Genomic DNA, 22,307 nt, shown 5'->3' on the forward strand with positions numbered 1-22,307 from the left:
AAAATGTTTACGTCTTCTCTGTCTTAATAGAAATGGAAAATGATTTAAATGTGATTTCAGGATCTACTAATAAGAAAGCTATAAGGACTGTTAGGATTTGCTCCGCATTGGATCTCTTCATGTGAGCATTTTTATGTGATGTAATGACCCTCAAACTCTCTCTTTCTTTTTTTCTTTCTTCTGAATGAATTAATTTCATAAATAAACCTAAACATTCACATGTTGTGCAACTCCTAATAATATTTGTGATTATATAAAGTGTATAAATGATTATATAAATGATGATATAAAGGGATTTCACTATGACTACACAAGTCTGTTTGGCTATGCTAAACTTAATCACGTTGAAAATGCATTAAACATGATAAAGTAGGCTTTTATTAAGAAAATAAAGGATGAAAAATTACTTACCCTCTGTTTTTAAACAGACATCTGTTCCGCTGTTGCCGCCAAAATGCAGATTCATGAGGTGACAACTTCTTACTTAAATGAGATTAAACATTAATTTATCAAAGTTTGATTGGATTTATTAATTTATTTACAAAATAACAATTAGAAATGTATGAAAATACCTGCATTATATGCATATTTACTTTCGGGGTGAAAATATGTATATAAAAATATAATAACAGCTATATATTCACGTGAAATTCGCGGAACATTTTGAGTGATGAGAGAAGATAATAATTTTAAACGAACCGTCCGAAAAAACTGACTCGCTGAAATATATATATATATATATATATATATATATATATATATATATATTTCTGAGCTATGAATAAAAAAATATATAATTAATTTCTTTTCTCATTTTAGTTGTCTTATATCTTATCATTTTAGTGTAGAATAAGTAAAGCTGTTTCTGGTTAGAATGACAATTTTTTTTTTTAAGTTATATTTTTAGGCTGATTATATATAGGCTGCTCTCAACAGCGCTCGTCAATGTCAGAATGATCCGAGAGGCCAATCAAATCAAAGAAGGCGGGGCTTACGTTCTCAATGTCACAAAGCAACGAGAGATCATGGAAAGATGCAAGTATATTGTTTATGATAGAAATGTTCAGCAACCAACAGTAGCCTAATAGTCTATTGATGCAAACTAGGCCTACTCAACTTTTTTTTAAATGAAATTTCACCGTTTTTTTCATTTTAAATTATTAATTTATTATGAAAATCATTCATGTAATTCATAAATGAACGTGACGAAACAGGAAACGTTTGCATATTAGACATAGCTTACGAATAAGACTGAATGTGTGCACATTTTAAAATAGGCTATCTTAAATTTGTATAGGCCTAATCTACAAGTAGACCTACTATTATATATTTAGGCTATTTATTCCCTGAAATACCTTTTAATACTTTAATTCCTTTATTATTATTATTATTATTATAATTATAATTATATAAGCGGAATTCCGCCTGAGGTCTAACTTAACTCAACAAAATTTAACAGCCTAACTTAACTGGTTCAATGAGAACGGCAGCATTTTAAAACAAACAAATACATAAAATGCCTCGTTGACGTTCCCACGATATGCGCTCAAACGAATCGGTTCATTTGAACGAACAATCAGATTCGTTAATGTGCCTGTAGACGATGACTTGATGATGACAGAAACAGATAAAACCGAAACAACCGAGAGAGTAAGTAAAAAGCTGCCCTACAGAACCAACAAAGAACGTTTGTGATCTATATCTCCGTCTTAATGTATTTACACGTTTGTGCATAATAGCCTACATTAGCCTATATAAAATAAAAGCTTCTGCTTTTGTTTCGAAGGAAACTGAGTTTTCCCCACTGGTAGAGAAACAGATCTCATTGTTTTCTCTCTTTAGTTGGGCATGTGAAAAGGTAAGTGTTTTGTGTGTGTGTGTGTGTGTGTGTGTGTGTGTTGGTTTGACTTCTTTAAATGTATATTTTCATTGACACTTAATGCTCATGTTATATGACATATAGGGCTATTGCTATTGTAATAATGTGTATTGCAATACGTCTGCATAAACTTTATATTGCGTGAGTGCGACACATTTAGAATACAAATAGCATATTGAATTTGAGCTCTCTCACATTTTAACTCCACCTGTCATATATGAATAATTTTAACAAATGTGATTTCTTAGAAGACTTTAATAACTATAGAAAGAATTTGTAGCCTACAACCAAGACCGGTTTCTGGCCGAGTTGTAATTCGACACTTTTGGCTGCTCGGAAAGAAACTATAGGCTACATACATACAGGAACATGTTTGCTGAAAAGAGATTCAAATCAAGTAATGTTGCAGATTTGCTCAAAAGGTAGCTTACGTGATCTATAGCTCCATCTCCAGTGTATTTATTTGTGTATAGGCCTAATGCATTACATTTGATGCACTTAATGTGTGATAAAAAAACATTTAACAAGTTTTGCTTTTCAAAAATAGTTTGCTTTGTTTACATTGTATGAAATGCTGCTTTCCCTGGTGAAAACAAAAAGCTAAGTATACTTGCATCCAGACTAATTTAGTGTACTTCAAGTGTGTTAATGATTAGTTATCTTGAAGTGTGCTATTTTGAAACAACAAATTTTGTACTAAGTATATTTTAGTTGTAATTAAATTGTAGTAAAGCATAACTTTAAGTGTATTTAGTGTACTTTTCTGTACTAAATTGGAAAAACTTCAAGTATATACTTGAAGTTGTTCCAATTTAGTATACAAAAGTACACTAAATGCCTGTGGGGACTAATTACATGCTTGATTAGAGATATTAAAGTGTACTTTATTTGTGTTACAAGTACATTACAAATTGTGAGTGTCTTCGAAACATACAAGCATAGTTTTGCACACTATGTCTTCAATAACAAATGCACATTATTAAACAAATAATACTTAGCTATGTACAAAATACCTCAGATAAAACAGTACAAAATAATACAGATAAAACATTGTCAAAATGATTCCAGTTCACATGGATATGCGGAGGCGACAAAAAAATGATGTATTATGAATTTTTAAGGCCAGTAATTTGTTGAGGTCAATTTGTACATATTGACATACCTGCGCACATATATATTCAAACGCGCATAACTATAGACTAAACATAAAACGCATGTGCACTTTCAATGCATTGTTACAATGATCATTTCCAGCACACAGTTAAAATAGGCTATACCTAAAATATATGTTTAATAAATACACTTAATTAAAAAACAGAATTTTCACTTCAAGTATATTTTTCTAAAATAGCCTATATTTTTAGAAAATATAAAAGTACAATTATTTTAAAGTGTGTTAAAAGTTGTATTGTGAAAATAGTACTATTTTCAATGTACTATTGAAAAAGGGAATATATTTTCAAATACAATAAAGTATACTTTTTTCACTAAGGTTAGCTAAAGAGATAGAATGCGTTTATAAATAGACTATTAAGAGTGAAATATGAGATAACATTGTAAATATAATAGAGATAATGTTACAATCACAACCGAAACCAAACATCATTCAATCTTCCTCCCTCAGCTAAAATGAAATTATACTAAAACCAGGGCCGGCCCTGACCAATTTGCTGCCCTAGGCAAGATTTTACCTGGTGCCCCATGCATCACAACCCATTTCACCCCGTCATTGTGTTCATGATTATTTAGCCTATATATATATATATATATATATATATATATATATATACACACACACACACACACACATTACAGCCTAAACACAAATACCAAGAGCATTACATCGAGCATTCAAGTCAAGTCCCCATTATCTTTTATAGCACGTTTTACAATACAGATTTAATGTGAACTTTGCTATTTTTAATAAACCTGTAAATAAATATCATTACTAATAAATGTAATGAATAAATGTAAAAATAAATTTAAAAAATGCCATATACAGTACAGGCCAAAAGTTTGGAAACATATTTTTAATGTTTTTGAAAGAAGTTTCTTCTGCTCATCAAGCCTGCATTTATTTGATCAAAAATACAGAAAAAAATAATATTGTGATATATTATTACAATTTAAAGTAATTGGTTTTCAGTTTATTATACTTTAAATTATCATTTATTTATGTGATGCAAAGCTGAATTTTCAGGATCATTACTCCAGTCTATCACATGATCCTTTAGAAATCATTCTAATATGATGATTCATTATCAAAGTTGGAAACAGTTCTGCTGCTTAATATTTTTCCATAACCTGTGATACTTTTTAGGATACTTTGATGAATAAAAAGTAAAAAAAAAAAAAAAAAAAATTAAAATAGAAATCTTTTGTAAGAACAATATACACTACTGGTCAGTAATTTGGGGTCAGTAATTTCTTTTCTTTTTTAAAATAAATCAATACTTTTATTCAGCAAGGATGTGTTAAATTGATAAAAAGTGATCGTAAAGAAGATTTATATAATTAGAAAATATATATATATTTTTTTTAATAAATGCAGTTCTTTTTAACCTTTTATTCATCAAATATATTAGGCAGCAGAACTGTTTCCAACACTCATAATAAATCAGAATATTAGAATGATTTCTAAAGGATCATGTGATAGACTGGATGTCACATGTGACACTGAAGACTGGAGTAATGATGCTGAAAATTCAGCTTTGCATCACAGAAATAAATGATAATTAATAAATTGAAAACCAATTATTTTAAATTGTAATAATATATCACAATATTATAATTTTTCTGTATTTTTGATCAAATAAATGCAGGCTTGATGAGCAGAAGAAACTTCTTTCAAAAACATTAAAAATAGCAATGTTTCCAAACTTTTGGCCTGTTCTGTATCCCCCCCAAATCTGCACAACTGTAGAGTAAAACATTAATAAAAAAAAGTGATAATAAAAAAATGCGTCTTAAAACTGACATGATTGTTACAAATCACACAGTCTGGGGCCTCTGGAGAACTCAGAACAACTGCTAACATTAAGTTTAAGGTAAAAATAACTGCCATGAAATTATAGTATCTTACTCATATGCAATTAGATAAACTGTTCATTCACTACATCACTTTACCTCTGTCTTTATCCCCTTTTATCCTCTTCTCTTCTTTTTGGCACTGTATCTATCGCAGACTATATGCTCATTTATAATGTGTCATGTAAATTCGGCCATCCGTCACAATCAGGAAACTTTCACCGTGTCTAGAACTGGCGCGAGCTGCTGCCAGGCCCGTTTCTACGAGCTGTGTGTTAACAAAAGCAATGCTGTCTACATTGGATGCGGCGTCGCGCACGCTACACAACAAATTACCAAAAAATGATCGCGCGCGCGCTATCTTTCTGACGCACTTCAAGCACTCGCTGGGCGGGGGTCGGGGGAAGATTGATGAACCGGACTTTTTTTTGCTTTATTTGGTAGTATTTCGAATTAATGTTTTTTTTAAATAGTATTATAAAAATAAAAAAAATGTAAAAAAAAAATTCACTCGTTCACTCATTCTGGCGCCCCTATGGATGAGTGGCGCCCCTAGCATTTGCCTATTCCGCCTATGCCTCGGGCCGGCCCTGACTAAAACCACCAGTAGGTGGCGGCAAATGATCCTCTTAAAGTGTGAGTCATTGAATCATTCACTCTAACGATTCGTTCGATGCGTCTGATTCATTCAGGGACAGAGCAGAAGTGAGTGAGTGAGTGTGTGGTCATGTCATTCATTACAATGATTCGTTCAAAAATGAAGAAACTGAAACCGTGTTGCTCGGAGATGCAATGGCTCTAATGCTTGGAATTATTTACGTTGGCGAATTAGAGGAAAAACAGACAATATTGTGTCTAAGACGTAAGCCGCCTATTAACTTTGCTTTTTAAAATCAATATCACATTTGCAAACGTGCACTGTAAAAATAAATCTGTAAAATTTACGGTAAAAACTGGCAGCTGTGGTTGCCAGAAATTTACCGTAAAAAAATATGTGTATATAGTACAGACACTTTTTGTTGACAAGTTAAGTCTTTTACGTTAAAATCATGATAATTTTTTACAGTGCTGATATTTTGGAAAACAGCACGGATGCTTGTGTGATATAGCTAATAAATATTAAAAACAAGAACTTATACAGAGACTTTTTTTTTTTGCACCATATCTTGGTTTTTTGAAGCATTTTTATTAATTTTGGTGGCAGGGCTCTTATGATAAAAAGCTATAATCTTGGGTTAAAAATAAGCCAACGAGTAACCCAATTGTGTAAAAGCCATTATGTTCTATTTAAATGTCTGTTGTTGGGTTATGGAATGGACTAACCCAAAGTTGGGTTAAAAATACAATTTAAAAATGGACAAACCCAGCCGTTGGGTTACATTTTTAAATTGCATTTTTAACCCAACGTTTGGGTTAGTCCACATTTGACCCAAAATTGGGTTAAAACAACCCAGCATTTGTTATAACACAACAGTTAGGTTAACCATTTATTTTTTATGACATTTTAATAAATAAAATACACTTTGTTTTCAAATACAGATTGTTTATTTGTATAAAACAATAAATATGTCTCAACAAATATATTTTAAAAATACAAGCCTAATATTGGGGAGTCTAGAAATTAATGTAAATATAGCCTACATAATTGTGTAGGCTACATACAACATATGTAACCCAACAGCCCAACAGTTAACCCAACAGCCGGGTTATTACTAGAAATTACCCAACGATTTTTAAAATGACCCAACATTTTTGGAAACCAACCCAACATAGTGACCCAATATGTGTAACCCAACGCTTGGGTTTATAAAAGAACCCAACATTTTTTTTTTACTGTGTATTTATCATAAAGAACAAAACTAAAATATCCTAAAAATCACTATAAAAGACATTGGCTCAACGCAATGCAAACCCAGACTGCAATGTAGTGTCGGCAGATCCGGTACGCGTGGAATCCATATGTAGGCCGACACTATGTTCCTGTCTGAGAAGTGCAATAATAAAGTGTGTATTTTAATTTTCCACAGGTTGAAGATGTCGAACTGCAAACTAGACATCAGCATTGGCATCCAGAATTTTCAGCTCGCCTCACTGATTCCCATCTTCATCCTCGGGGTCCTGGGAAACATGTACGTCCTAGTGATGTTCTGCCGGCGTCCCAGAGCGGACTGGACCTACATGAACATCTACATCACCAACATCGCCATCGCAGACTGCGTCGTGTTGGTGCTCCTTCCCATCCGCATCGTGTCCTATGAAGGCACATGGGCATTTCTCAAACTCTGGGACCACAGCAATAAAGAGCTGTGTTTCGTACTTGTGTCGGTTTATTACATCAACATGTACGTGAGCATCTTCACCGTCACCGCGATAAGTGTGGTGCGGTACGTGGCCATAAAGTATCCCATGAAGTCCAGGGATATTTTATCCCGTAGGAACGCTCTGGTGGTTTGCGCGCTCATTTGGTTGGTCACCTGCTCGTTTAGCGCGGCATTTCATCACGTCGACGAAACGAAGAATAACAAAACGTTCAAATGCTTTCAGAAGAATAAAGAAGAGCAATTACCGCTATCGTTCATTCTCGTGCTGGACATCGTCGGGTTCCTCGTGCCGTTTCTCATCATGTTGTTTTGCTCCGTTAGAGTAATTTACACGTTGAGGAAACAGTTGGAAATCGGATCCCGCGCCGAGAAACTCCAGTGCATGTTTATCATCACGGCGAACTTGATTGTGTTCGTCGTGTGTTTTTTCCCTGTTCACTTCGGGTTTTTCTTTAAATACATCGCGCAGGCTTATGACTTCAGTTGTGACGTGCAGTCTTTCGCGCATAATTTCGTTCACTTCGCGATGTTCATATCCAGTATGAACTGCGCTTTGGACTGCTTCAGTTATTACTTTGCCACCAAAACATCGTGGATAATGTGCTGCGTGAATAAAACTAGGAATGAAGAACATGAATGTGATTATAGAAAGGTAACTTAGCACTAATTCAAACACATTTTGATAATGCTGTCAAATGATTAAAAATGTATTGGTTAATCGCATTTTTACTGTAATTAATCGCACCTAGCATTACGGTTTTAATATATTTTAGTGCTGGGCAGCGATTAATCGCATCCAAAATAAATGTTTGTGTTTACATAATATATGTGTACATTTACTTAGTTAGTTAAAGGGTTAGTTCACCCAAAAATGTTTGACGAGAATACTTTTTGTGCGCGCAAAAAACCCCAAAATAACGACTTTATTCCACTTTTGGGTTTTTTTTGCGCACAAAAAGTATTCTCGTCACTTTATAAACTTAAGATTGAGCCACTGTAGTCACTTGGACTATATTAACAATGTCTTTAATACATTTTCTGGGCCAGCAAGTTATAATGTCTTAGAAGCCTATGGAGGAGTGATCCAGCTCTCAAATTTAATCAAAAACATCTTAATTTGTGTTCCGAAGATGAACGAAGGTCTTACGGGGTTGGAACAACATGAGGGTAATTACTGACAGAATTTTCATTTTTGGGTGAACTAACCCTTTAATAGAAGCTTTTGTCCAAAGCGACTTACAATTTAAGACTAAATTAAGCGAGTCATTGTGAAGAGGCAAAAACAACAACAAGTGCTCAAAATACGAAGTTCATTTCAGAGTAGCATAAGCCCGATAAGGGAGGATTAAAGGAAAAGGAAAGAAATTATTATTATTATTGTTTTTTTTAGGGCTGTCAATCGATTAAATTTTTTAATCGATTAATCGCATGATTGTCATGAGTTAACTCGTGATTAATCGCACATTTTTTTATTTGTTCTAAATGTACCTTAAATTAATACTTTTCAAGTTTGTAATACTCTAATCAACGTGGGCATGGATAAATATGGATGCTTTATGCAAATGTATGTTTATTATTGAAACCATAGTCAACATATATAGAGCATGAAGACAAGACATGTTTCAAAGGTCATAGATGTTTTTCAAAGAACTTGTTCATGTCTATTAGACACATGTAGAAGGAACAAAGAAATACCAGGTTCCCATTACTTCTCTTTCTTTGCACTGAGCAATTAACACAAACATGTTTTGATTTTTGCATGACAGGGCAGCTCTTCTGAAAATGCTAAATGTACATTTATTATTTATTATTAGGCTACATTATAGTTTGTTTCTCTCTGTGCCCATTTTGATGAAGCTAAATTCTCAATAAAACTGTTTTCATTGGTATATTTTACTGTTTCTGTTGTCAAACAACGGAATGAATATGAAATGGTGACTGAAACGCGACCCATTAAGACATCGAGCCGTCATCTGATGAAATCAAATACACATAAGATAAACACAATATCTGTTTTGCGATTTCGGCTATACTTGCATGTAAAATTAGAGAAGCAACATCATATCTGTGTTTTACTGAATTAAAGCGCTGCTCCTCTCTCCAGCGCGAGACGCAGAGAGAGAGCGAGAGAGAGCGAGAGAGAGAGAGAGGCGCGCGCGCGTGCTGGGAGAGCAGTACCGGCGGTACCGGTAGATTCTCAGAAACTAAATAAGGTTTGGGCGCTTTGTTGAAGGGAAAAAAATAGCTAAATTTGTCTGCAATGTCGCTAAGTTGGCAACACTGTGTATCTCCATTTCTCCAACTAGGTTTTGGGCCACGGGTCAAACAGAAAATACGCGCTGCGTTAATCGAGCGTTAAAAAAAATAGTGCCGTTAATATGATTTTGCGTTAACGCGTTATTAACGCGCTAACTTTGACAGCCCTAGTTTTTTTATGAGGTCAAGTGCTCACAGAAGAGATGAGTTTTCAGGTGTCTTTTGAATGTGTAGTGTATATAATTATATAAATACACACATATGCATGTATATATTTAAAAAAAAATGTTTTGCATGTAGCTATATAGCCTACTGTATAGCTATATATTTAGGCCTACACATACTTTATATTATATAAATAACAAATTGTTCTTAAATATATGCATGCATGTGTGTATTTATATAGCCTATACAACATAATTATTATGTAAACACAAACTTTTATTTTGGATGCAATTAATCGTCACCCAGCCCTAATATTTTAATACTTTCACACTGAATCTCCAAAGTAATGTAGAAACAACATACAGTATTTTTTAAATATTTGTTAATTGAGTTAAATATTTTTAATGCATTAAACAGATTTTTTCCCCCTCACACGAACATACAAAGCTATGCACGAAAAAGCCCCTTTCTTCCATCAGCGACTCATCCTGTATATGCGCCTTCCCGTTCCCTTCGGTCTACTGATTCCCTGTAGATTCAGATCTATGAGAGAGCTTTCTCTGATGCTGCACCCAGGTTATGGAATGCACTTCCTCTTATTGTTAGAGCTCCTCCCACATTAGCCAGTTTCCAGAAGTTGTTCAAAACTCATCTTTTTAAAATTGCTTATATAGACTGTCATGATTAGTATTGTACTGTGTTGTACTCTGATTATTTTTGTATTATTCTTGTACTTCTGTATGTTATTTGCTTTTACTGTCTTTAGCGCTTTGGGCTTTAGAAAAGCGCATTATAAATCAAATGTATTATTATGATTATTATTCTTTTTTTCTTTTTTAAAACTTTATGGATATAAAATGAAGATTATTTAGTGTAAACGCTGCATATAAACTTCATTAAAAAGACAAACTTGTACTGTAATACAGGGGTGTTTTGTGTGTACTTTTTGAGGCTTTGATATATGGAAGATATATGGCTCATCAGAGGATGTTCTGTGTCGGTACGCCATCTGTTGGACAGACAAGCTTCTGTTTTAACCTGCCAATGACTAAATGTTGCACCATCAGTTCAGTTGGAAAAATAAAAACATGCACCAAGAAAGAGTCCAAACGCAGTTTATTTTTCCTCCAGGATTGAAGCGCTCAGTGTTTTGTGATGATCAGGGTTCAGCTGTCAGAGACACTCACAGGCGTCGCTTCACTGAAGCTTCTCTGATAAGCACAGAGCTGCAGAACTCCTGGAATACAGAGAACACACAGATTTACACAACAATCATGTACTAAAAACCGGGAAAGTTTTTCTTTTGTATTTTTCGCATAGATGTCAATGTTGTCAAAATGATCACTTTTTACACGGATCTGTGAAAACGACTAAAATGCTGTTTAGTAGTTGGCGATGAATCATACGACTCACTGAATCGGTTCGTTTGAATCAACGAGTTGATTCTGTTGAGTAGATTCACCAATTCATAAGTTTGATTCAATTATTCATTTGCATCATCACTCTGAGGGGGTCATTTACACACCATTTCCAACTGAAAACTGAAAACGTTTTATGCATTTTGACCATTCAAATCACAAATATGAGATGTTTTATCAAATGTTTATTACAAATTGCATTTGAAATGTAAACTTCAGTAGCAAAAATGGTTTGAGTTGGTCAGTTCAATTCATTCAATGAATCGATTCCTAAAGGTTTTAAACAAGCCAATTAAATGAAACAAATGAAACTCTGATTCAATGATTCATTTGAATTTTCACTCTAAGAGGCCGTTATTCAATAAAGCATTCACTCAATCAAATGAATCGTCTTGTCCCAAAAAACATAAACAGACTCCATCCTATAAGCATTTGCCATGACCAATTTAAAAGAGAAGAAATGTAATTATATTATCCATTATAATACATATTTATTTTTTTATTTATTTTGCAAAAAAAAAAAAAAAAAATGGGAGTGCAAAATTTTATTTGAATATTTAAAAAAAAATCTATTCTTTAAATTGGATTTTCAAAAAGCATTTTCTGTTTGTGCATATGGATATCTGACCTGCTGCCAGAGCCAGTATGGTGCCGATCCATCCCAGAATATAAGACCATGAGAACCTCCAGCCGATGTAGCGCTTCCCGAAGAAGTTGACGGTCATCCCGGTGTAGATCGCCAGAGCCAAGAGCGCGAGAATTCCTGCGGGAAAACAGCAATGACAACACTGCCAAACGACACGTCACGGCTGTCAATCAAACCTGACATCACAGAATCAGTGTCTAAAACCTTTAGTTTAACCCTCATCCTTCCCTCAGGTCATTTTGACCCAGAATTTCTTTTCTTCAAATTTTTAAATTTAAAAAAGTAACAAATCCTTCCCTCGTGGGTCAATTTGACCCCTTAAGTAATGAATGGGATTGCGAGGAATGCTTCAGTACACATAGAAAAACCTAAAAATGCTCAAAATTCTAACTAAAAATGCTGAAACTTTACCAAAAAATTATTTTATAATGTCTACATGTGTAATGTAAGATATTTTGAGCTGAACTGAAAGGGTTATGCATGAAATTGTGAGTTATTTTGAATTAAAGTTAAAAGAATGTGAGGAATGTGCTTAAATTACTAAATGACTACTTATTTATTATTTATTGATTAAATCTAGTAATTTAACGGTTAATAAAATTGCATTAAAAATAGAAAAAAATATTATCAAAATTAAATAAAATAAGCTTTCTGGACCAAAAAAATTAAGTATATTTTTAGGGCTTCGGGTCATGTTGACCCGCGAGGGAAGGATGAGGGTTTTAACTGAATGAAATGTCATCTTTAACGAGTGTTGTAATGTTTGTTCACCGGACAGAAGCAGAGCGATTCCTCCGGCCCGCACTCGTTTGCTTTGGCCTCGTTTAGACGCAGTGATGCTCAGAAGCACTCCAGCAAAACAGCCCAGCAGCGACAGCAGCATGAAGGCCCGCGTGGCGTCCCAGAATGCTGTGGGGTGGAAAAGCACACTTTACACACTAACAGGTTCAGAGCATTCTGGGATACTCAAGGTCCTGCAGGAATCTATATGAAAACAATTAATGTATGATGGATTGATTAGTATTTTTGTGCATCGTCATAGAATCTGAATACAAATTGTTTTTAAAAAGAAAATTATTCAAATTATATAATAATAAAATAATAACATATTCTCTTACCAATATCGCCCAACCCAGATAGATAAAGATTACTAAAAAGCATGTATTTTTTGTTATTGTCAAAGAACATATGAAAGTATGTTTTGAATTAAAAAAAAAAAAAAAAAAAAAAAAAAAAAATATATATATATATATATATATATATATATATATATATATATAAAAAAAATTTTTTTCCAATACTGATATAATCAGCTAGACTTTTTTGTTTATTTTTTTATATTTTATATTTTAATTTTCATAGAACGACATGAAATTTTTGAAAAATAAAATACACATTTCGACCAACCCAGAAGGATAAGGATAAAAAAATGAAAAATGAAATAAATAAAAAAAAAAATAAAATAAAAAAAAAAAAAATAATAAAAAAAAAAAAATAAAAAAAAAAAATATATATATATATATATATATATATATATATATATATAATTGTAATTTTTGCAAGTGTCCTGTAGTGTGATGCGGCTGACTGTCCTCACCCACGGTGAGCGTGTGGGCGTGGCACTTGCGATTGATGCAGAACCTCCAGAGGCCATGATTGGCTGCGTTCCCTGAGTAGCGATACTGCATCCAATAGTCTGTTGCTGTGGAGATGATGAGGAGCACGAGGGCCACCACACCACACAGTGAGGCCCCGCCTACCAGAGTGAACACCATCAATGAGAGCGTCCTGCACAAAACACACGGTAAACGCACAGTTAATCAAACATCTCAGGCTTAAAGTTTCCTAGATTGATTCCTTAAATCACCAGCAAAAACCCTAGTGTCACAAATCAAGCCTCTGTGGCTCCCTCTGATCACCAGCTGAGGGCTCCCTCACCGGAGTACTAACTTTGACTCAGACTACATTTCCCATCATTCCGTGCCTGGTGCTGATTACCCTCACACCTGATTCCCATCCCATGGACTATTTATGTCACACACACACTCACTCACTACGAAGTCTTGTTCTAGGGTACAAGGATCTCGTATACCCCCTTTCCACCAGGGCAGTGCTGGTGCCGGTTCGGAGCTGGTGCCTACTTGCGAACCAGTTCTTTGTGCTTCGACAGCCAAAGAACCGGTTCTCGGCCAGGAAAATTGGTTCCAAAGCGGCACCAAGTCTTTGCTGGACTAGAACCGTTCTTTTACCACATCATGGTTACGTCGGGGGCTGGGGGCGGGGTTACTGTCGAACTTCTTCTCGAACGTAACCTCCATCTATAGTAATCCAGACGAGCAGCACAAATGTGTTCTAAACGTCTTCTTCTGACCCCGATATAGGATCGCAAAGCCAGGAGAAACATTTGCAGAAAGACGATGTAGTCCGCCATTGTAATTGTTATGCTTGAAGTTGGCGCAAGCGTTTCTGGGAAAGCTAAGACATATGGCAACGTACACAGTGACGTAACGACGTCGTTCGCTGGGCTCTCTAGTCAGTGGAAAAACAAACAGGTTCTGAGAAGGTTCGCAAGTTGAACCAACTTTGAACCAGCACCAGTTCCGAACCAGTTCTTTTTTGGTGGAAAAGGGGTAGTAGAGGCCTTCAGTAAGACCAAGGCATCGCAACTACCTCCTCATCGTTCTGGTGACTGCGCCATAGACCTGCTTCCAGGTACCACTCCTCCCAAGGGCAGGATTTTTCCCTTGTCACAACACGAATCAAAGGCTATGAAAAACTATATCAAGGAAGAAATGGCAAAGGGGTTCATCCAACCATCCACTTCTCCGGAATCAGCAAGGTGGTTCTTTGTGAGTAAAAAGGATGGTGGGCTGCGACCTTGTATCGACTACCGAGGCCTTATTGGAATTACTGTCAAATTTCGTTACCCACTGCCGTCTGTTCCTGCAGCTCTGGAGCAACTTTGCACTGCTAAGTATTTCACAAAACTCGACTTGCACTGCGCATACAACCTGATAAGAATCCGTGAAGGAGATGAGTGGAAGACCACGGCCAAGGGCCACTATGAATATTCGGTTATGCCATTCGGGCTGGTCAATAGTGCTTCTGTCTTCCAAGCCTTCATCAGTGATGTATCAGTGGGTCATTGTGTATATCGATGATATCCTCATTTACTCCAACACCCTGGACACATTCACCATGTCTGAACCGTTCTGCAATGCCTCATTGAACATCAACTTTATGCCAAGGCAAAGAGGAGTGTGAGTTCCACCAAACCTTAATTTCGTTCCTCGGATACTTCATCAGTTCAGAGGGAGTCACCATGGACGACAGCAAAGTCAATGCAGTCTCTGGGGTGGCCCCAACCAACTACAGTTAAGGAGTAATAGCGGTTCTTAGGTTTCGCCAACTTTTACAGATGCTTAATCAGAAACTTGAGCATCATTGCAACACCTCTAACTTCCAAGCTTAAGAGGGTAGGACATCGTCTATCGTGGTTGCAGCTTCAGAAAAATCCTTCCAAGAGTTAAAGGAATGCTTCACCACAGCCCCTATCTTACATCATCCTGACCCTGAACGTGAGTTTATTGTAGAGGTCGACGCATCCAGCACAGGCATTGGGGCAGTACTCTATCGAAGACAAGGCAATCTGCCCAAACTCTTCCCTTGCGCATATTACTCACGGAAACTCACATCTGCTGGACAAAATTATGACGTTGGAAATCGGGAACTTCTGGCCATGACGGCAGCATTTGAGCAATGGCGGCACTGGCTGGAGGGAAGCAAATATCCCTTCCAGGGGCCGGTTTCACAAAGCTATTTTAGACTGGTCTATAGTGTTAGACTAGTCTCAAATTTGCTCATAGACTAGTCTAATGGAAGTTAGACTGTTTCACAAAAATAAAGACTGACTTAATTTAGACCAAAAAAATTAGACACCTTACCCCCAGGCTAACTTAGGTTTAAGACTATGTTATCTTGGCAACCAGCAGTAACAATCAGTTAGCCTACCTACATTACAAACAGCCAGAAGAAAAGGGAAAATGGCTCATAATTTAAACATTTCTTCTTGTTACTACATTCCCAAGTAAAATGTCCTTGTAACTGTTACATAGTCAACGCGAGCAACGATCGACACGCTCCCTTTCATAGTCTAAACAGTGGACGCAAGCACCGCTCACTACGCAACAGGGAGTAGTAGAGTCATAGTGGAGTCATAGCTCTGAACGCGTCTATTTAGCTTCAAACGCTCGCTTTGGATGTGCGAATGGATTCAAAATGTTCAAGCGTCGAACTAGACGCGATAGACGCGGATTTGACGCTCTATTCGCGTTTGGTGTGAACGCAGCATAATAACAGGCTGCGATGTCAAGATTGCAATGCTGGAATGTGTGTGTGTTTCAGAGAGAGAGAGGCACGGGCGCGATCGAACAGTGGAAACATAAAAACATACTCCGTCATTTATACTCCTCCAACAAACACATATTTTCCGCTGGGGTAAACTGCACTGAGTGGTTGAATGCGCTTACTCGATCCGCCATGTTTTTTGTTTTGAAAAGTGTCTTATTTTACCCAGAATGCATTGCAGTGTAGTCCTACTTAAGATAGTCAGAGTCTTAAGTGCTTTGTGCAACGGTCTGATTTAGATGTCTATCTGAAGTCTGACTATCTACTATATCTAAGCCATAGTCAAAGTCTATCTTTGTGAAACCGGCCCCTGGTATTATGATCATCGAAACCTAGAATATCTGCTGCTACGTCTCCCCTTAGTCTAGGGATAAAATAGGGTAACGACAAACAAACAGTGGAGAGACTTTGAGGATCTCCAGCCATCCAGGCCCAGATGCACAAAGTAACCAGACAAGTTTCGGTTTGAAATGGCATATCTGCCTTTTATTTTCAACCTTGCAGGAGTTAGAAAATAAAATAGTAATATAAAGTAAAGTAAAGGAACACATTACAAATAAATCCAAAACAAAAGTATTACCTCAGGAGGAGGGCCCAACTCAAAAGAAAACAAAAATACCTCTACTTAAAAGGGGATAGCATTAACTTACCTATACAAATCAGAAAACAAAACAAAACAACATATATCTTCCCTCACTCCCTAACTAACCATTAAACAGGAGAAAAGTTATGGGTATCATCCACCCTACATTACCCATAAACTCTTAACTGATCATAAATGAAAAAGACAAATCCAAGAATCACGTTAGGACACACATTGGGACCACACACACCAAAGAACGCGACCAGCGCTCACTTGTCTGGGCTTGGAGAGCGGAACAACCTCAAACGCCGCAATGTCTCTCTCGCTCTCTCTGCTGCTTTGTATTAGACTCCTCAGGACACGCACCAATCAGTACGCGGACAGCGCTCACAGGTAAACGAGCACAGGTGGTAGCCCTTAATCCTATCCTATCCTGTGGCACCTGTACAGTGGGACCTCATGAATGAGATTACTGATGTTCAGAACTCTGAACCACCTGACTGTACCTCAGATCGCACCTATGTACCTACGACCCTCCGTAGAAGAGTTATTCAGTGAGTGCACAATTGTCCCAGCTCTGGTCACCCGGGCATCAGTGCCACTAGTCAACTCATCAACAATCGCTTCTGGTGGCCGTCATTGCAATCCGTCATCATCACTTTCATTCAGAATTGTAACACCTGTCAACTGACCAAATCATCTCCCCAAGCCCCTGCTGGTCTACTCCAACCTCCAAACATAAAAACATACTCCGTCATTTATACTCCTCCAACAAACACATATTTTCCGCTGGGGTAAACTGCACTGAGTGGTTTAATGCGCTTACTCGATCCGCCATGTTTTTTGTTTTGAAAAGTGTCTTATTTTACCCAGAATGCATTGCAGTGTAGTCCTACTTAAGATAGTCAGAGTCTTAAGTGCTTTGTGCAACGGTCTGATTTAGATGTCTATCTGAAGTCTGACTATCTACTATATCTAAGCCATAGTCAAAGTCTATCTTTGTGAAACCGGCCCCTGGTATTATGATCATCGAAACCTAGAATATCTGCTGCTACGTCTCCCCTTAGTCTAGGGATAAAATAGGGTAACGACAAACAAACAGTGGAGAGACTTTGAGGATCTCCAGCTATCCAGGCCCAGATGCACAAAGTAACCAGACAAGTTTCGGTTTGAAATGGCATATCTGCCTTTTATTTTCAACCTTGCAGGAGTTAGAAAATAAAATAGTAATATAAAGTAAAGTAAAGGAACACATTACAAACAAATCCAAAACAAAAGTATTACCTCAGGAGGAGGGCCCAACTCAAAAGAAAACAAAAATACCTCTACTTAAAAGGGGATAGCATTAACTTACCTATACAAATCAGAAAACAAAACAAAACAACATATATCTTCCCTCACTCCCTAACTAACCATTAAACAGGAGAAAAGTTATGGGTATCATCCACCCTACATTACCCATAAACTCTTAACTGATCATAAATGAAAAAGACAAATCCAAGAATCACGTTAGGACACACATTGGGACCACACACACCAAAGAACGCGACCAGCGCTCACTTGTCTGGGCTTGGAGAGCGGAACAACCTCAAACGCCGCAATGTCTCTCTCGCTCTCTCTGCTGCTTTGTATTAGACTCCTCAGGACACGCACCAATCAGTACGCGGACAGCGCTCACAGGTAAACGAGCACAGGTGGTAGCCCTTAATCCTATCCTATCCTATGGCACCTGTACAGTGGGACCTCATGAATGAGATTACTGATGTTCAGAACTCTGAACCACCTGACTGTACCTCAGATCGCACCTATGTACCTACGACCCTCCGTAGAAGAGTTATTCAGTGAGTGCACAATTGTCCCAGCTCTGGTCACCCGGGCATCAGTGCCACTAGTCAACTCATCAACAATCGCTTCTGGTGGCCGTCATTGCAATCCGTCATCATCACTTTCATTCAGAATTGTAACACCTGTCAACTGACCAAATCATCTCCCCAAGCCCCTGCTGGTCTACTCCAACCTGTACCCATTCCCCAACGCCTCTGATCCCACATTGCTATCGACTTTGTCACAGATCTCCCCAACTCCCATGGTCATACCACAATACTCACCGTAGTTGACCGTTTCTCCAAGTCCCGTCGCCTCATTCCCCTACCCAAATTACCCCCGGCCCTTGAAACAGCAGAAACTCTGTGTAATGTGTTCCGATTCTATGGTCCTCCGGAAGACATCGTCTCCGATCGAGGACCTCAGTTTACTTCTCGTTTGTGGGCCGCATTCTTCCAGAAGCTCAATATCAATACCAGTCTGACCTTTGGTTACCACCCTCAGTTTAATAAACCAAGAACTTACCCGTTACCTCAGATCCTACCGTCACCGGAGATGACATCCTAGATGTCACCGTAACCAAACAGACTGGAATCGTTATCTGCTCTGGGCAGAATATGCACAAAATTCACTCAGAAAACCCTCCACTGGATTAACCCCTTTTCAATGCTTTCCTGGGCCATCAACCCCCTCTATTCCCGTGGTCGGGAGAACCTTCTGAGCTACCAGCGGTAAATGATTGGCTGCAGAGGAGTGAGAACGTCTGGAACAAATCACATGTGCATCTTCAGAGGGCGGTGAGGAGCCAGAAGGAACAGGCTGACCACTCCTGCCGTCTTCATCCTGATTATCGCCCTGGAAAATGGGTCAGGCTCTCTACTCGGGACCTTCGACTCTGGTTACCCTGCCGAAAACTCAGTCCCAGGTACGTGGGTCCCTTCAAAATAATCGTACAGATTAGTCCAGTCTCATACCATTTGGCTCTTCCTTCCAATTACCGTATCTCACCCACCTTTCATGTTTCTCTGCTCAAGCCCACTGGTGGTTCGAGAGGAGAGGAGGATCTAGATGAGGCCAGTGACTATCATCAGGGATGGCGAGGAGGCTTATCAAGTGCATGAACTCCTGGACTCCAGATGCCGGGGCAGACTACTACAATACCTTGTGGACTGGGAGGGGTATGGTCCAGAGGAGCGGTCTTGGGTCAAATCAGACGACATTTTGGACCCATCTCTCATTGCCGACTTCCATAGAACCCATCCGGATAGACCTGCCCCTCGCCCTCGTAGAAGAACCTGGCGTCGCTCACCTCCTCACGTCAGGATTGACTCGGACTATGTTTCCCATCATTCCGAGCCTGGTGCTGATTACTCTCACACCTGATCCCCATCCCATGGACTATTTTTGTCACAAACACACTCACTACAAAGTCTTGCCATTGCAGACATTTCTGAGCGTTATTCCTAGTATATTGATCTCTTGTGTTTGATCTTGGACTGTTTACCTTGTATTCCCGTATTGCTGCCTGCACATCTGATCTTCTGCCTGCTTACCTGGATTTACCGTTTGCCTGCTGCCTGCCCTGATCCATTGCCTGTCGTATCGTTACGTTTCTGTCTTGCCTTTGATATCTCTGTTGCTGGTGCTTTACCTCTGCCTGTTGTTCTCCTACTGTCTACAATAAAGCAGCACATGGATCCCACTTCTGCTGACTCCTCGTCACACCTAGCAACTGCATAGCAACATTTGGCAAACACCACATTTTCTCTCTACTTTCTTTGAAAATATTGTTCAGCTTATTCATTCCTCTCCTGAAACATACACTATTTTTTCGGTTTTCAATAATAATAATAATAATAATAATAATAATAATAATAATAATAATAAATTATTGGAAAATTACATTTATAATTTTAATAATAAATATACAATATATTCTCTAAAATAAAATGAAAAATTATTATATGATTCTACAAAACAAATTTGAAATAATAAATTATAGGACCAATTAAACTTATATTTTTATAATAAATATATTATATTTTTATAATATAAAATCCAAATGAATATATAAAATAAACAAATAAAAAGGTAAATTATTAATATTAGTATTATTAATAATAGAATAGTTAAATTAACATATTACTACTAATAATAAATAATAGGACAATAACATTTATAAGTTTAATAAAAAATACAATATAAGCAACAATAATAAAAAATAAATAAGAATGTTAATATATTAATAAACCAATCTAAATGTAAAATAATAATACATTATGATAAATTCAATTTATATTTTTATAATAAATGTACAACATTTCAATAATAATATAAATTAAAATGCAAATTACTATTATAAATACACACACGTGTGTAAATGTTTCATATTATTAATAATAAATAATAGGAAAATTACATTTAACATTTTTAAAATATGTAAGAAGTTAATTAAAAATTATAGGATAAATTAAATGTACATTTGTATAATAAATATAAAACATAATAATGTATGCAATAAAATGTAAATTAGTAAACAATAAAAAAGTGTATTAATAAACAATTTGATAAATAAAATTATAACTTTAACAACATAACAACAACCTATCAATCATCATACAAGCAATTCACTTTATGTATTTTTTTCAATAAATGCACAACATACATGAAACCAAAGCTTGATATAGATTAAAATATTTAAAATATTGTTTTATTTAAAATGATTCAACGTATCATTTAAAATATAATACGTTAACAAGTAGCCTATTTAAAATTGTATCATTAAATTCCAACAATAGCATATGAAAAACTTTTATCCACCTTTTATTTTGCTTCTAAAAATACTTATCTAAAAGATAAAGATATCTAAAGTTGTCTAAATATCTCTATATTACTGATGCCACTTTTGGAGAGATAAATTATTTTAAAGTAAAACAGTATTAGAAAAGGTGCCATAAACTTTTTATAAATAGAAACGTTTTCACAGGATGTGAACAATAGCAGTTTAGTGGCATCAGCATTTGGCTCGAATCGAGCCGATCAATCAAGCTTCATCAGTTTATAATAATATGCATACGAGCGTTTTCAATGCGAATCGTGTGCGCAGCACAAACTGGATCAGCACATTTCAAACTCGAGCTGGACGCTGCCAACACACAAACTACTCATTCAGAGGACAAATAAGAGAGCCATTCATAACGAATCTCACGAAGTGAGACATTAAATGCATTACAAATGAACACATCGAACAAACCAGGCTTTTGTTGACATCAACTCAACGATTAAAACACAACAAAAGTGCGATGATCAAAACTTTGCAAGATGAGCAAACGCATTAAGATTTCCACAAAAAGTCACGGATTGTCCTTTTTATGTATAAAACATCTAATAAAGTAGGTGTGATAAGTTTCAAACCAGTTAATAACATCAACTCTAGCTTCATGTACCTCTCTGACGGTTACAGTCTCCCGCGAAGATTGCGCTCCGTCCGCGCGCCTCTGGGGTTTTAAACCCGCCACGCGCGGCGACCGTTATTGTTCCCGCCACAATAGAGCGAATCATCCAGTCAGACATGTGAGATGTGAGGTAATCCGCATCTTTCTCTGCATCTCGTCCTCTTGTTTACTCATTCTCTCCCTCTCCTATCCTCACAATCTCTCCAGTCTTCTTCTGCATCACTGTGTCCCGCGGCGTGGGACGTTTCGTGACGCGCGTCGACGCTCGCGCGCCCTCAGGCCTCCCTCACAGGTCAAATCCATCCAGAAGGATGAAGAAATCTCAC

General features: G+C 36.8%; 2 protein-coding genes across 3 annotated transcripts; one reads left to right on the forward strand and one right to left on the reverse strand.

The window, feature by feature from the left end:
• Nucleotides 1-1,581: 1,581 nt before the first annotated feature.
• Nucleotides 1,582-10,569, forward strand: gpr35.2 (G protein-coupled receptor 35, tandem duplicate 2). Of its 2 annotated transcripts, XM_084116546.1 has the most exons (3): nt 1,582-1,650; nt 1,787-1,858; nt 6,934-10,569. In XM_084116546.1, the coding sequence occupies exon 3, from the start codon at nt 6,941-6,943 to the stop codon at nt 7,886-7,888; it is 948 nt and encodes a 315-aa protein (XP_083972672.1). In that variant the 5' UTR covers nt 1,582-1,650; nt 1,787-1,858; nt 6,934-6,940; the 3' UTR covers nt 7,889-10,569. The 2 variants fall into 2 exon arrangements, with proteins under 2 accessions (XP_083972672.1, XP_083972673.1); XM_084116547.1 differs by lacking the exon at nt 1,787-1,858 and having other exon boundaries at nt 1,591-1,650.
• Nucleotides 10,487-22,175, reverse strand: lim2.2 (lens intrinsic membrane protein 2.2). Its single transcript, XM_084116548.1, has 5 exons — nt 21,973-22,175; nt 13,310-13,500; nt 12,484-12,621; nt 11,695-11,829; nt 10,487-10,885 (listed from the first exon to the last, which is right to left on the reverse strand). Exons 2-5 carry the CDS (start codon nt 13,485-13,487, stop codon nt 10,815-10,817), a joined length of 522 nt encoding a protein of 173 aa, XP_083972674.1. The 5' UTR covers nt 13,488-13,500; nt 21,973-22,175; the 3' UTR covers nt 10,487-10,814.
• Between the last annotated feature and the right edge of the window lie 132 nt (nt 22,176-22,307).

Source organism: Abramis brama (genome assembly GCF_963993115.1).
Source record: "Abramis brama genome assembly, chromosome: 6".
Classification (NCBI taxonomy): Eukaryota; Metazoa; Chordata; class Actinopteri; order Cypriniformes; family Leuciscidae; genus Abramis; species Abramis brama.

Excerpts from the sequence above, each read along its gene's own strand:
- gpr35.2 (XM_084116546.1), top strand. The coding sequence starts at position 6,941 with ATGTCGAACTGCAAACTAGACATCAGCATTGGCATCCAGAATTTTCAG.
- lim2.2 (XM_084116548.1), bottom strand. The coding sequence starts at position 13,487 with ATGGTGTTCACTCTGGTAGGCGGGGCCTCACTGTGTGGTGTGGTGGCC. Across the intron at positions 12,622-13,309 it reads CGCCCACACGCTCACCGTGG|CATTCTGGGACGCCACGCGG; the intron begins GTGAGGACAGTC and ends TCCACCCCACAG. Across the intron at positions 10,886-11,694 it reads CATACTGGCTCTGGCAGCAG|GAGTTCTGCAGCTCTGTGCT; the intron begins GTCAGATATCCA and ends TCTGTATTCCAG.